General features: G+C 38.1%; 1 protein-coding gene across 1 annotated transcript; it reads left to right on the top strand.

Moving 5' to 3' along the window:
- Window positions 1-555: 555 nt before the first annotated feature.
- Window positions 556-2,122, top strand: LOC122414840 (uncharacterized). The gene is made up of 2 exons (XM_043426442.1): window positions 556-2,002; window positions 2,115-2,122. The coding sequence occupies exons 1-2, from the start codon at window positions 556-558 to the stop codon at window positions 2,120-2,122; spliced, it is 1,455 nt and encodes a 484-aa protein (XP_043282377.1).
- The last annotated feature ends 14,972 nt before the right edge of the window (window positions 2,123-17,094 follow it).

The raw sequence follows: 17,094 nt of genomic DNA, 5'->3' as shown, positions 1-17,094 counted from the left end.
TCAACATTTGTTACGTTGCCTCACGACATACAGAAGAAGAAGGCTGTCGTAAATATAAAAAACGATGATGAATTTTGTTTTCTGTGGGCTGTGACAGCAGCCCTTCATCCAATGCATAAGAATGTAGATAAACTTAGTTCATACTCCCAATATTTATCAGAGCTCAAGCATGACGGTATAAACTTTCCAATTACCTTAAACAGTATTCCTAAATTTGAAAAAATGAATAATTTGACAATCAACGTATATGGTATTGAAAAATGCAAACAAAAAAGTGAAATTGTACCGTTATACTTGAGCAAAAATAAATCGGAAAAACCAACGATTCACCTTCTCATGGTGGCGAGTAATATTGGTATGGAAGTGGATGATGAGAACAATTTCCAACCAATTTATCACTTTGCTTGGATTCGTAATTTGTCACGTCTACTGAGTTCACAGGTAACAAACTATGATAAACGCACATGGTTCTGTGATAACTGCTTGAATCACTTCAAACTGCAAAGTTCTTTTGAAAATCATAAACGCGATTGCTTGAGTCTAAATAAGGCGAAAATGGTGTTACCGGACGAAGAAAACAAAATATTGAAATTCAAAAATTATCGGTACAAAGAATCAGTACCATTCGTTGTGTATGCCGATCTCGAGAGTATTCTCGAACCAACTGGAAATGATATACAGTGTCAAAAGCATGTCCCACACAGTGTAGCGTATTATTTACAATGTGCCTTTGACGAGACGCTCTCAAATTTTGCAATAAAACGTGGATCTGATTGTATCGAGTGGTTCATCGATCAATTATTGTTAATAGCGCAAATGGTTGATTCTCGTGTGAATAATATCTTGCCTATGAAACCGCTCACAACCGACGAAAAAATAGCGTATAAAAATGCTGAAATGTGTCATATCTGTGAGCAGCCATTCACTCACACTGATGTGAAGCACCGTGATCATTGTCATTTTACTGGTAAGTATCGCGGTGCTGCGCATCAAGGGTGTAATTTGAACTATACCAAGTCCCACACCATTCCAATAGTTTTTCACAATCTCTCCGGCTACGACTCACATTTTCTCATTAAATCTCTGGCTACACGATTCGATGGTACGGTTAAACTTCTTCCAATTAATAAAGATAGATATATTTCTTTCACAAAATACGTCTCAGGCACAAATGTAAATTTACGCTTCATCGATTCATTCAGGTTCATGCCAAGCAGTCTTGACAAATTGTCATCTTACCTGAATGACCATGATAAATCGATTACCCGAAAACACTGTAATAGTGTGGAGGAGTTCAAAATGCTCTCAAGAAAGGGAGTATTTCCTTATGAATACATTGATTCTTGGGAAAAACTCGATGAAAAGCAGTTGCCATCAAAAGAGCATTTTTATTCAAAACTCAACAACGAGGAAATCTCCGACCAAGACTACGATCATGCAATGAAAGTTTGGAATGCGTTCAAAATCACCTCATTAGCTGAATATTCGGATTTATATTTGAAAACTGATGTACTGCTTTTGGCTGACATATTTGAAAATTTTCGACGCAACTGCTTTTCTACTTACAAATTGGACCCTCTGCATTATTTCACGGCTCCGGGACTTGCTTTTGATGCGATGCTCAAGTGTACCGGGGTGGAGCTTGAGCTTCTCACTGATGTTGAGAAAATTTTGTTTATCGAGAGTGGTCTTCGCGGTGGAGTAGCACAGTGCTCGAACCGATATGCTCAAGCAAACAATAGATACATGAATGAAAAATTCGATCCAAGCAAAGAGGAAACATATCTCATGTACTTTGATGTGAATAATCTGTACGGTGGAGCTATGAGTCTGTTTTTACCCTATGATGGTTTCGAATGGATATCACATATAGATATATTCAACGTTCCAGATGATTCGCCTATTGGTTACATACTCGAAGTAGACTTGGAATACCCTGAAGAACTTTTCGAGCTACATAAAGATCTCCCACTTTGTCCGGAACATTACACACCACCCAATAGTAAACAATCAAAATTGATAACGACACTTCATTCCAAACATAGATATATACTACATTATCGAAATTTAAAACAATATTTAAACCTGGGAATGAAACTAACCAAAATTCACAGAATTCTAAAATTTAACCAAGCTCCATGGCTGAAAAAATACATAGATTTAAATACAGAATTGCGAAAAAAATCCAATAATGAATTTGAAAAAAACTTTTATAAATTAATGAACAACGCAGTTTTTGGAAAAACAATGGAAAATGTGAGAAAACATAAAGATGTAAGAATCGTGACAAAGTGGGAGGGAAGGTATGGAGCAAAAGCTCTCATTGCAAAACCAAATTTCCATAGTTGTACAGTATTTGACAATGATATGGTTATAATCGAGATGGATCGCACCAAAGTACTTTTCAATAAACCCATTTACGTTGGATTTTCGGTTCTCGATCTATCGAAAACATACATTTACGATTTCCACTACAATTATATCAAGAAAACATTCGGAAATCAAGCAAAGCTCATGTATACCGATACAGATAGTCTTCTATATCATTTCACTGTTCCTAACATTTATGATTATATCAAACGAGATTTGCAAAAATTTGACACTTCCGATTACCCCAGCAATAACGTTTATGGGATTCCTCTAGTGAATAAAAAAGTTCTTGGTTTGATGAAAGATGAAATGAATGGCAAAATAATCGAGGAATTTATTGGATTACGAGCGAAATTATACGCATTTAAGGTTTTCAGTGAGAATGGGGATAGAAAGAAGGCTAAAGGAATTAAAGGATCAACATTGAAAACAATAACATTTGAAGATTATAAAAAATGTTTATTTGATCACCACGATTCGATAAAACATCAATATTTAATTCAGAGTCAGAAACATGAGGTATATACGATAAAACAGAAAAAATTAGCTTTGAGCTGGCAAGATGATAAAAGAATTCTGTTACCTCACACAACGGATACTGTACCATATGGTTATAAGAAAAAATAAAAAAACTCATTTTTGTATGTGTGTGTGTGTATTTATTCAAAAAACCTTTACAAATCTGATTCATTTATCCATGTATTGTGTGAATTGTCGAAAACTAGCCATTTGACGAGCAGTTTATTTCCACGTTTTCGCACTATTTTTTCCACAAGGTAAATATCCGGATATTTGACTTTTGTGAGCTCTTCTTGATAGAAACCACCTTCAATTGGTTGATTCTGGTAGTCCACAAGTTTATATGTAACAGGATCGGTATTTTGTATCATACTTATGGTAAATATTTCGGTTGTCCAGTTGGGTGTATAACCTTTTTCGAAAACATGCTTGTACTTGCTGATTCGGACTCTATCACCAACTTTAAACTTTACTTTTTGCGTACCACTCACGCGATAAACTCCATAAATATTGCGTAGAATTTTTTTCTCATTTTGAACGTTTACATCTTTAGGTTTCATCTTTATTGTTCGATGTTTGCTGTCATTGTAACTTGAAATCAGATCATCCAAAATGTCTATCCATTTGTACGTACCTCGCAAACTAAATTGTTTCCACATTTTACTTTTCACGGTGCGATTGAAACGTTCGCATATTGATGCTTTCATATTGCTAAATGTAGAGTATAATTTAATATTATAACGTTGTAGGAGGGCTTTGAATTCATTATTATAAAATTCTTTACCACGATCGACATGTAATTTTTTTGGTATGCGACCCTCGGCAAGTATAGTTGCTAGAGCATTCGATACATCTCTGCCATTCTTACTCTTGATCGGCATCGCCCAAGCATACTTTGAAAATATATCAATGATCGTAAGTAAATATTTGTAACCGTTGTTGTATCGCGCATACGCAGTCATATCCACGAGATCTGCCTGTCAAGTTTCATCTAATCCTCGAATATCCACACGACGACGAGGATAGTTTCTTCTGGCAGGTCTGTGAAGCTCTTCCACCACCACTCTTTTCTTCTCACTCATTCTAGTGCGTTGGTCCAAAATTACTTGAAAATTGCGAAATGCTCGGATTCACGATTCGTTTCTCGTTTATTTTTGTCTGAAAGTTCGCTATCATCAACTCGATGTTTTTGGCTTATATTATGGATTTTTTCCAATGCTATCAGTCTGTCTTCCAATTGTGCAATGATTTCAGAATTACGCATCGTCAATTCTGCTAGTGTATCCTGATTAATACGTTGGGTGTTTAAGTTGTCATTAAAATTGTTTTCGAGAGCTCGAATCATGGTTTCATGATCATCCAACTGGTTTCGCATGGAAGATGTAATTGTATACACCAGACGTACTTCTTGTTTAACAAAATTTTGCATTAATCGTACAGTAACAGCATCATTCTCGAGTTTAGGCTCAGCAAGATTACATAATCTCTTATTATCTATATCATATTGGCCATCGAGCGTAATTTTAAATCCATTACCAGGAGGACCACGGCTCCCCGGAGAAACACTCTTATTCGACAATTGTCGTCCAAACACGTCGACACTCATGATTTAACTGAACTCGAGTAGTGTGTGTACTACCTAATAAATAATTTGAGCTTCACGCAATTCCTCGATGATGGAAATTATTTCATTGACGTGACTTGCATTGCCTGCAACTTGTGAAGCATAAAGAAGACGCAGTCTATCAACCAGCTCATTAGGGTCATCCCAATAAACGTAATCCAGGGTACTATTTCTTTTGAAAATTTTATACCGCGGTAAGCTTTTACCCAATCGTTCCGAGTGTCGCGTTGGTGAGGATTTTCTCATCGGTGAATCAATCATTTGAGCCATTATATTTTTGAATTTTTTACTATTATCATTGCGAATTGCGTGATCATGAATATAATGTTTTCTATAAGCGTTTGTCGAATTGAGAATTTTGCGATAATTTTCTCTATCGCTTGTCGTTATTCGAGATTCATCGGGGGATTTTTTAAACAGCAATTCCAATAAACCCTCACTTTGATCAAAAGTCTTATCACCGATACGAATAATATTTCGCTCAAACGTAATTGGTGAATTTCCGATCGTTAAACGATTTCCCTGTAATTTTCGTACTCCATACGATGTATCCAGCTCTTTCTTTTCCACCGTGTCAAACATATTTAAGTAATTTTGAGACAAATCATCACGTTTAATACTATCATCATCCTCAAAACTAATATCCTCTTCCGAGATATCCCCGTGAGCCGTTTGAAACGAACGTTCGAATTCATCATCTTCGTTATCGATAAATTCATCTTCTTTTTTCACGGAAGACTCCTCATTCGGTTCTTTCTTGATAGCTGATTCCTGTTTTACTGACTGATCAACCAACTTCTCCAAAGGATTCATTACGGGTTTGAAAATTTCACTCATGGCTTTCTCAGCCGTCATTTTCCCCAATTTCAACATTTTGTGTTTTCGTCGAATCGCATCGCTCGCGCTGGCGATTCGGCGTAAAATGTTTTTTTCCTTATTCAGCTCGGCTCTGTGCATATTCACACTTTTAAGGTTGCATTTCAACTGTGCGATAAAGTTTGAAATTATAAATATATAAAGCAATCGAATCCTCTCCTGTAACGACCCTTGTTCAATTCACTATCCTTGTCTATTACCACGAACCCATATTTATTATCATTCCAGCACTTTGAACATAAACTTTTAAATTGTTTGTAAGACATGTCGGTATTTACGTGATCATCGTATATATGTTTCAAATTCATTTCATCTTGCTTAAAAATAACCAGTAAATTGATATTATCACGAACGAGATGTTTTGGGATACGTGCATACGTTTGGCAGAGGTAAAAGCAGTCTACGTCTTTGTGTCGTCCCATGCAGAAAAATGCTCTCACATTGTCCTGTTTTTCACAAGCGATATCATCGAAAATCATGAGGGAATTTGGTTGAGCTTCTTCCGGTTTGATTACTAGCTCGTGATCGGTGAAGGGAAAATATTTCACTCCTTGCACAGATTCGAGTAAGCGTTTGAGAAATATGTACTTTGGCTGATTCAAAGACTTTGAATACACATACACGTTCTCAAATCTCAAACCGTTGGGATGTGTAATGAGGGTGAGAAGCGCGTTGGTCTTGCCACAATTCGATGGACCACAAAATACTGCACGTATACTACTTGGTAACAGCTCCCCATGACGTTTATTCTTAGCATCGTGTTGCACGAACTCATCAAAATTCTTTATAGATAATTTGATTGGTTGATTATTAAACCTCATCATGATCATGACTGAGAGAAATAGGTATAAGTACGTCGCTTATAAAGACATTTCTCAGTTGTCATCGAACTTTCGATACATACACACGAAAATGGATAATCGAGATAAAAATCCCATAACTCAGAGCATGAAGGAATACTTGAAAGATCAATTTTATCGTGGAACTAAGAAATCTGACTGGGAAGCTAAAACAATAACAGGCAGTGAGCCATTTTCAGGAAGCGTTCAGCCTGGAAAATATGGTGCAGTAGGTGATGAGAAAAAAAAGTATAAATAGGATGTCTAAAAACGGTATCTCCTCAGTAATGATCGAGCGTCGGAAGAAACGTGGAAAAGGACTTATCAACGATCTCATCAATAAACTTCCGGTTGAACTACATTTACCTGGCTATCAATATTGTGGTCCTGGTACTAAACTGAAACAGAGACTCGAACGAGGTGATCCGGGAATTAATGCGCTCGACGCGGCTTGCAAAGAGCACGACATTGCGTATTCGAAAAATCGAGAAAACATCGACGCTCGACACGCAGCGGACAGAGTACTCCACGACAAAGCTTGGCAGCGTGTTTTTGCAAAAGACGCAAATTTCGGTGAAAAAGCTGCAGCTTTGGGCGTTGCGAATATCATGAAGGCTAAAACCAAACTCGGTCTGGGTGTAAAGGGGCGGACATTCAGTCCAGGTGCAAAGAGGATGCAAGTGAAACCTAATAAGAAAAAGATAGCGTTCAAACGGATCGTTGATGCAGCTAAAATGTCAATACGTCCTGGAACGGTTGATCCTATCAGAACGGCACTAAAAAGTGCTCGTGATGTTGTGAAAAAAGCGGGTGGAAAGAACAAATTTCAATCACCTCGGATCCTACGAGTACCCGAGAAAATTGGGGGTTTGCTACCATTTCTCATACCACTGTTTGCTGGGCTAAGTGCAACAGGGGCTCTTGCGGGGGGTGCAGCGGGTATAACAAAAGCCATAAATGATGCGCGAGCTGCGAAACGTCAATTGGAAGAAAGTAGACGACACAATGAGACTATGGAATCTATTGCTTTGGGTAAAGGATTCTACCTGAAACCCTACAAAAAAGGTCTGGGATTGCATCTGAAACCCTACCCAACAAAAAACCTATAAGGCTACCACACCGAGCACTCACCGATACAGATATCACAAAATATGCCAAAGCTATGAAAATTCCATATTTCCGTGGAGTTTATATGAGAAACGCGTTACCACGGAATGGACCACGAAAGTACGAATCTGCCGTTGTCAATTTGGATGATAAGTATGGTCCTGGCACACACTGGGTTGCATACAAAAAAATCAATCATAACGTCGTTTACTTTGATAGCTTTGGAAATCTTCAACCACCGCAAGATCTCATGAAATATCTCGGTGTTGGTAGCATTGTCAAATACAATTATAAAAATTATCAAGATTATGATACAGTGGTGTGTGGTCACCTGTGTCTTAAATTTCTTAATAATGAACTATAAAAAGTATCTCACAATACGTGAAGTACCAGTTAAACGTCAACTATCATGAGTGATTCTTTCACATTGACTCTCTCGGGAACGAGCTCTATTCTAGAGGCTCACTATTTCCCACCTATTGAACTATCACCATTCAAGAACTACACTCTCGGGCTCGTAGAACTGCTCACATTTAACTCAATTCCCAATATCGATGTGGGGAATAACAAATTTTATGTAGGGCAGGAAGTCATCACAATACCCACTGGGAGCTATGAAATTGAGGACATCGAGCGTTACTTACAAAGTACACTTTCAGATAAGAATATCTCCATTAGTCTAAGACCGAACAACAATACTCTGTGCAGCGAAATCAAGTGCAATCAACAAATCAATTTTATACCCAATGATTCGATTGGGCGTCTGCTAGGCTTCACCTCACGCAGACTAGAAGCCAATAAAATACACAAATCAGAGTTACCGGTAACGATTCTCAAAATTAATTCGCTACGAGTCGAGTGCAACATTAGCACGGGTGCATATATCAATGCACAACGAGTACATACGATCCATGAATTTTTCCCAGTCGTTCCACCGGGATATAAGATCGTTGAAGTACCGTCACACGTCATTTATCTTCCAATAGCCGTACAGTCAATAGATCATCTACAACTTAAACTTGTGGATCAAGACGGTCAATTGGTAAATTTTCGAGGAGAAATTATAACAATACGATTACATGTAAAATCAGCATAATGGGAATAGTTTTTGATACAAGAGTTGTACGAAACTATAAGAGTGAATCAAGATGTCGAGAACCAATCAGTCATCGAACATCTCTCAAGACGGTTACACATCCGAGAGAACCAATCCCAAGATCTCTCAAAAATCTAACACGTCCAAACATTCAGTTTCTGAAAAAATTGGGTCTGACAATTCGAGCAGTTGGAAGAAGAGAAAAGTAAAAATTCATATCTGCGGTGTTATTGTAGTTTGCTTTGTACCATGGAGAAAATTCTAGAAATACAGAAACCTATTATCTTTGATGAATCTATCGCGCACTATGAACTTCACTCACATCAACCATTCGCATCGGCAACTTTTAATAACAACGATGAAATTCGAATCGCCGTTCAACATCAGGACTTGTGTCTCCTACCAAGTAGAAGCTTTCTACATGTTTATGGTAGACTAACGAAAGTTGATGGAAATGCTGTTCAAAATACAAAATTAGTTAACAACGCCATCTGCCATATGTTCGAAGAAATACGTTATGAACTCAATGCTATTGAAATTGATCGTAACAAAAATGTCGGTCTCACAACACTTATGAAGAATTACGTGTCTCAGAGTCCTGAACAAATGTCTGTGATGGAAAATGCTGGCTGGTTGAGTAACGATGAGAGTACATTAATCGATAATGATGGTTACTTTGACCTATGTATTCCATTGTCATTAATACTGGGATTTGCTGAGGATTATAATCAAATCATCATTAATGCTAAACATGAACTGATTCTCACGAGATCAAATAACGATACCAATGCCGTTGTGCAGACTCCTCCAGCTGAGCAATTCAAAATCTCATTGCTGAAAATCGAATGGGTGGTACCGTACATAAAAATTTCAGACCAACGAAAAATTTCATTACTCAACTTCATTGCAAAGGATCCACCAATAGCACTGAGTTTTCGAACATGGGAATTGTATGAGTATCCACTACTACCCATGACGTCAAAAAACGTGTGGGTCGTTAAAACATCGACCCAGCTTGAAATACCTCGATATGTCATAGTAGGATTTCAAACAGCGAGAAAAAGCACTGCTAATGCAAACGCGAGTCATTTTGATCATTGTAACCTTCGAGACGTTAAACTATTTCTAAATTCTCAATGTTATCCTTACGGAAATTTGAATCTTGACATTGCTCATAATCAATTCGCTCTATTGTACGATATGTATACGAGCTTTCAGGCCTCCTATTATGGTAAAGAGCCTGAACCGATGTTGAACAAAGCTGATTTTATTAAATACGCTCCACTCATTGTGATTGATTGTTCGAAACAAAACGAGTTTCTGAAATCAGGACCAGTGGATATACGTTTGGAATTTGAATCAGCAGGTGCTTTTCCAGCTCAAACCGCAGCATATTGCTTGATTCTACATGATCGAATTATTGAATATAATCCAATAAGTGGCAATGTTAAGAAACTGGTATAATTTGTGTATTATCGAATCTAATAAAATGTAAAATTTTTTTATGAAAAAAAATCAAGGAATTCTTGGAATTGATTATTTTCCGTCCCAAACACCCGCATTTACATGATCAAATTATAAAATTTAATTAGAAACGTTCCAAAATGTTTAAGGATAAATAAAAAACAATGAGTTTTCATGTGTTTTTTTTTTTATTCTTGTTACATTATTACTTCATTAGCAATTATCTCTACAAATTCTTTTAAATTCTCCACATCACGGCGTAAGCTGCGAACATGTTTGTATATAATCTCAATTGATCCACGTATGTCATCACATCGTGAACAAAGTACTTTTTCTTGTTTCACTTTTTCCAAATTTCGTTGAAACTCCAGTATATCGTGGATAAAATCATATATTCCGTCAGGAGAATCACTTCTGAAATGCTTTGATATAACATCATCATAGCTACAGAAGTATGGTGGAAGACGACACAGAAGCTTTATCTCGTCTGGTGTTGAAGCGTTCATCATGATGACTCTATTAACTGCGCTTAGAACTTGCAACCTCTTTATACCATTACCCCTTCTCTCAAAAACATTCTGGAACATTCGAAATGACGTCATCTGATTGGTCATTTCGGTTGGATTCAAATTGCGCCATCTACGGTTCCAACCTTATTCCGAAATTTTCTGTCGGTAAAACAGGAAATCGTTCTGGAACATTCGAAATGATGACGTCATCGTGACAATGACTCAGCAAAAAAGTATCCAGAATTTTCGAAATGATGACGTCATCGTTCCAGAACATTCGAAATGATGACGTCATCGTTCTAGACTCAGCAAAAAAGTATCCAGAATTTTCGAAATGATGACGTCATCGTTCCAGAACATTCGAAATGATGACGTCATCGTTCCAGAACATTCGAAATGATGACGTCATCGTGACAATGACTCAGCAAAAAAGTATCCAGAACGTTCGAAATGATGACGTCATCGTTCCAGAACATTCCAAATGATGACGTCATCGTTCTAGAACGTTCGAAATGATGACGTCATCGTGACAATGACTCAGCAAAAAAGTATCCAGAACCCGCCTTGTATATCTACTGAGGTTAATCCAATTGTCATCGTTGGTTGTACGATCGGAGAAAACCATAAACTATAAGAAGAAACCCCCTTTTCTATAGGAATCGTCTCTATTCTTGAGAAATCGAGATTTTTTCGAACATGATCGAGCAACCACTATTGCCAAATCGATTAACGAGTATTGGAGCTTACTGAGCCTTCGTGATTCAATCAAGGGGGTTAATCCAGTTGTCATCGTTAGTTGTACGATCGGAGAAAACCAAAAACTATACGAAGAAAGCGCCTTTTCTATCGGAATCGTCTCTATTTTTGATAAATCGAGATTTTTTCGAACATGTTCGAGCAATCACTGTTCCCAAATCTATTAACGAGTGTTGGAGCTTACTGAGCCTTCGTGATTCATTCAAGTTGGTTGTATGATCGGGGCAAACCAAAAACTATACGAAGAAACCGCCTTTTCTATCGGAATCGTCTCTAATCTAGAAAAATCGAGATTCTTTCTAACACGATAGAGCAATCTCTGTTCTCAAATCGAATAGCGAGGGTTCGAGGCCGGGCTTTCGTACACGTTCAAGGAGTTGAGTCCAATTGTCATCGCTTTTTGTACAGCCAAAAAATATCAGTAATTACATAGAAATCGAAAATTTCCACTAACGGAGACGACTCCAATGGAGAATTTTTGTTTTCTATGTAATTTTTGATATTTTTAGGCTGTACAAAAAGCGTTGACAATTGGACTCGTCTCCTTGAACGTATACGAAAGCTTAACGGCCTCGAATGCTCGTTAATCGATTTAACAACAGAGATTGCTCCACCGTGTTCGAAAAAATCTCGATTTTTCAAGAATAGAGATGATTCCGATAGAAAAGGCGGGTTCTTCGTAGAGTTTTTGGTATGCTCTGATCATTCAACAAACCATGACGATTGGATTCACCTACTTGAATGAGTCACGAAGGCTCAGTAAGCTCCAACACTCTTTATTCGATTCGAGAACAGAGATTGCTCGATCATTTTCGAAAAAATCTCAATTTCTCAAAAATAGAGACGATTCCGATAGAAAGGGCGGTTTCTTCGTATAGTTTCGGGTGTGCTCCGAACTTACAACGAATCACGACGATTGGATGCACCCCCTTAAATAAATTACGAAGGCTCAGTAAGCCTCAACACTCGTTATTCTATTTGAGAGCAGAGATTGCTCGATCATGTTAGAAAAAATCTTGGTTTCTAAAGAATAGAGACGATTCCGATAGAAAAAACTGTTTCTTCGGATAGTTTCTGGGGTGCTCCGACCGTAAAACGAAACACGACAATTGGATCAACCTCCGAATGAATTACGACGGCTCAGTAAGCCTCAACACTCGTGATTCGATTGGAGAACAGAGATTGCTCGATCATGTTAGAAAAAATCACGATTTTTCATGAATACAGACGATTCCGATAGAAAAGGTGGTTTCTGCGTATAGTTTCTGGTATGCTCCGACCTTACAACGAAACACGAGGATTCGATTCACCTCCTTGAATCAATTACGAAGGCTCAGTAAGCTTCAACACTCGTTATTCGATTTGGGAGCAGAGATTGCTCGATCATGTTAGAAAAAATCTCGATTTCTCAAGAATAGAGACGATTCCCATAGAAAAGGCGGTTTCTTCGGATAGTTTCTGGTGTGCTGCGACCTCACAACGAAACACGAGGATTGGATTCACCTCCTTGAATGAATTACGAAGGCTCGGTAAGCTTCAACACTCGTTATTCGATTTGAGAATAGAGATTGCTCGATCGTTTTCAAAAAAATGTCGATTTTTCGAGAATAGAGTCGATTCCGATAGAAAAAGGCGGTTTCTCCGTATAGTTTTTAGTATGCTCCGATCATTCAATAAACCATGACGATTGGATTCACCTGATTGAATGAATGACAAAGGCTCAGTAAGCCTCAACACTCGTTATTCGATTTGAGAGCAGTGATTGCTCAATCATGTTAGAAAAAATCTCGATTTCTAAAGAATAGAGACGATTCCGATAGAAAAGGCGATTTCTTCGGATAGTTTCTGGGGTGCTCTGACCTTACAACAAACACTACGATTGGGTTATCCTCCTTGAATGAATTACGTAGGCTCAATAAGCTCCAACACTCTTTATTCGATTCGAGAACAGAGATTGCTCGATCGTTTTCTAAAAAATCTCGATTTCTCAAGAATAGAGAAGATTCCGATCGAAAGGGCGGTTTTTTCGTATAGTTTCTGGTGTGCTCCGACCTTACAATGAAACACGACGATTGGATTCACCTCCTTGAATCAATTACGAAGGCTCAGTAAGCTTCAACACTCGTTGTTCGATTTGGGAGCAGAGATTGCTCGATCATGTTAGAAAAAATCTCGATTTCTAAGAATAGAGACGATTCCGAGTATAAAACCGGTTTCATCGTATAGTTTTAGGTATGCTCCGACCGTAAAACGAAACACGACAATTGGATTCACCTCCTTGAATGAGTTACGAAGGCTCAGTAAGCCTCAACACTCGTTATTCTGTTGGAGAACCGAGATTGCGCGATGGTTTTCGAAAAATCCCGATTTCTCAAGAATAGAGACGATTCCGATAGAAAAGACGGTTTCTTCATATAGTTTCTGGTGTGCTCCGACCTCACAACGAAACACGAGGATTGGATTCACCTCCTTGAATGAGTTACGAAGGCTCAGTAAGCCTCAACACTCGTTATTCTGTTGGAGAACCGAGATTGCGCGATGGTTTTCGAAAAATCTCGATTTCTCAAGAATAGAGACGATTCCGATAGAAAAGGCGGTTTCTTCATATAGTTTCTGGTGTGCTCCGACCTTACAACGAAACACGAGGATCGGATTCACCTCCTTGAATCAATTACGAAGGCTCAGTAAGCTCCAACACTAGTTATTCGATTTGAGAGCAGAGATTGCTCGATCATGTTAGAAAAAATCTCGATTTCTCAAGAATAGAGACGATTCCGAGTATAAAACCGGTTTCATCGTATAGTTTTAGGTATGCTCCCACCGTAAAACGAAACACGACAATTGGATTCACCTCCTTGAATGAGTTACGAAGGCTCAGTAAGCCTCACTTCCTTTGCGCAGGATTGACGTTTTTTTCGATATTATAAAGAGTAAAATCTGTCAATAACATTTTTTTCCTCAGTAAATAATGAATTAATCGAAATCCCCAATATTTTGGAAACGGAATGATTCATTGACTTAGAATTTACATCGGGTATTGAAGGCTCATCGTTCTCCATTTATCCATTCACATCAAATGATCCTGGAAGCAAGTAAATTTACGTAACAAAGTATTAGTAGTAAAATAAAAGAATCGAGAATGATTGGTTACTTATCTGTCTTGATTCTCATTCACAAATCGTTCGATGTAGATGATTAAATGGAGTTTTATTAATAATAAATTATTAATCGCAATATTAACATTATAATTTGAAAATCGCCGCGAAACAGCACCGACAAAGACAGGTCAGAAACACGTTTTATGCCATTCCGTACCGGATGGAGTATACACGTGAAATGACCGAAAAAATTCACTTTTCCACCAGCCGACCGAACATTTTTCTAGATTATCAAACCTAAAGGTTTGAGAATTTTCGTATTTTTTTTTTCTACTCGAACGAAAATTGCAGACATAATTTTCGGAAACTTTGAGACGAAATTTAAATATTCACAATCACCGAAATTGAATTGAAAGAAAGAGTTGCGAATAAAATGCTGGAGTTCACGGAAAGCTTTGTCAGTGATGTTTCGCGGCGATTTTTAAATTATAATGTCAATATGGTGATTCGTCTTCGTCTTCAGCTTCGTCTTCGTCTTCGTCTTCGTCCTCGTTTTCGTCTTCGTCTTCATCTTCGTCTTCGTCTTCGTCCTCGTCCTCGTCTTCATCCTCGTCTTCGTCCTCGTCTTCGTCTTTGTCCTCGTCTTCGTCTTCGTCTTCGTCTTCGTCCTCGTCTTCGTCCTCATCTTCGTCCTCGTCTTCGTCTTCGTCCTCGTCTTCGTCTTCGTCCTCGTCTTCGTCTTCGTCCTCGTCTTCGTCTTCGTCTTCGTCCTCGTCCTCGTCTTCGTCTTCGTCCTCGTTTTCGTCTTCGTCCTCAATTCATCGCATCGTATTTTTTCTCGAAAGTCCAATTTTTGAACACGACGTTCGAGATTTAATTTCGTAGACAGAAATTTGGTTCCCTGCTACCTAAAGTTAAAATAAAACGTAAATATTATCCGAATAACTATTTCAAATTCGTAATTTCGACATTAATTTTTTATTCAAATTAAAAAATCATGACAATTTTCGTATCGATTTCGTCTTTGTATCTTAAAAAAAATATGTTTTTATTGTCTTGACTAAATATTGCATAAGAATCTTGGGATCTGGTCAAGAAAAAAGAGAATTTCGTTGCATTCCAACGATGCAAACTTCAGCATCGTCTCGATCGTGTGCTTTTTCTGGTGTCTTTTGAGCTTGCTCGAGGAGGTGAACGCCCATGTGCAATCCTGGTAATTACAGGTGTAAGGTTTACTTCTGGTATGGGATCTATTCTGCGCCTTTAAACGACAAGGCTTGTCGAATACCTTACAGTCCAATGCGTTACTCGTGTAATAACGCTTGCCACAACCCTCGTGGTTGCACATATCCGGAGCATGACTCTGGTCGTGATTTTTCATGTGCATTTCCAACGCACGTTTCGTCTGGAACTTTTCGTGACAATATCCCTCGCACACTACCCGATTCGGTATGTGCAATTGTTTGCGACTCCAGAGATTGCAGATAGTTGTAAATCGTCGAAAAATCTGCACCTAATGTCAACTTTCATGGTGGGCACATTTCTTTACAGTAAAGAAAAAAACGACAAGTTTTTATTAAATGTAAAGTTGATCATTTCTCCAAGTATCGCATGATGAGATAACGTGGAATATTTAGTAGAAAACAAAAAATCGATAAACCGTTTAATGTTACCTTGACATACGTGTACACACGTATTGCACGTTTGAAGTAGTTCCAGGAGTTCCGCCAAATCATCCAAAAATTATCCCAAAGAATACCGCTGAACCTTCTCGGTGTCTTCCAACCTCAAGTCCATGTTATTATTCCCGTTTGTAATCCGCCACGAAAATGCAGAGGCTATGCCATCGCGCCTGTCACAACACATCACTAACGTCACACCACTGACAGATTCTTTTTGCGCGAAAGTCGTATCGTGTGACATTGCCTTAAAAACAGTCGGCAAAAATATTCGCTCTGAATGCGAGCGGAAGACCCGTTTTAGCCCCTATGACAGACGACACTGAGGCGTCGTACATCATGGCGGCAAGCGACCTTCTCATTGGCTGAAAAAGCTCAAATTCGATTGCCTACCATTTGAAAAGTACCTTAAATTTTTCAAAATGGCTAAGTAGGAATTATTAGAATATCGTTCCGAACCCGAGGCTACCCGGACGGGAAGTCTTTCTGAATCACCCTGTATATATTATATTATATATTAATTATAATAAAATATTTATTATAATAATATTTTATTATTAATAAATATTAATAAATAAAATATATATTATATAATTATCAAGAGACTCGGTAGAGTCTCGGGACAAGTACATTGACAGCCCTGTCGTCTGCTGGCCTGAGGCTCTCGCCGAGACTATCTTTTCTCTGAATAAAACGATTCGCGGTGGTGGGGGTAAAACTGGCATGTCATTTTCTGGCATTGCGGAGCTCAAGAGATGTTTTGTTAAGCGAAAATTAGTTTGGAGACTAAATTTCAAAATCTCTTTCGAATGAGCCCGAAACCAACACGATCAGTAGCGTAATTGCTGAGATAAAACTTTGCACAGGCTCAAGATTATGCAAAAGTTACTAACACATTTAGAAATTTGACATGTCTGTATATAATACCATCAAAGGCCTCATGTCCCTCGGTCTAACTTCGCGGCGGTGTCGCGGACTGACGTCACATGCCGAGAGCTCGAAAGTCACCAGCCGAAGTTTCACGTCATGTTGACGTTTTTTTTTTTTTTGAAAAGATAGTTTATTTTCCGTTTGTCATTAATACATTAATAAGTATAAACTTTCAAGAAAAGAACTTAATACGTATAGGTTTTTGTATTGACTGGGTGACGAATATC

This window comes from Venturia canescens, chromosome 8 (assembly GCF_019457755.1).
Source record: "Venturia canescens isolate UGA chromosome 8, ASM1945775v1, whole genome shotgun sequence".
In the NCBI taxonomy this organism is placed as follows: domain Eukaryota; kingdom Metazoa; phylum Arthropoda; class Insecta; order Hymenoptera; family Ichneumonidae; genus Venturia; species Venturia canescens.
Note: the sequence above shows the minus strand (reverse complement) of the source record. Positions and strands in the feature narration are given on the sequence as shown.

Excerpts from the sequence above, each read along its gene's own strand:
- LOC122414840 (XM_043426442.1), top strand. The coding sequence starts at position 556 with ATGGTGTTACCGGACGAAGAAAACAAAATATTGAAATTCAAAAATTAT.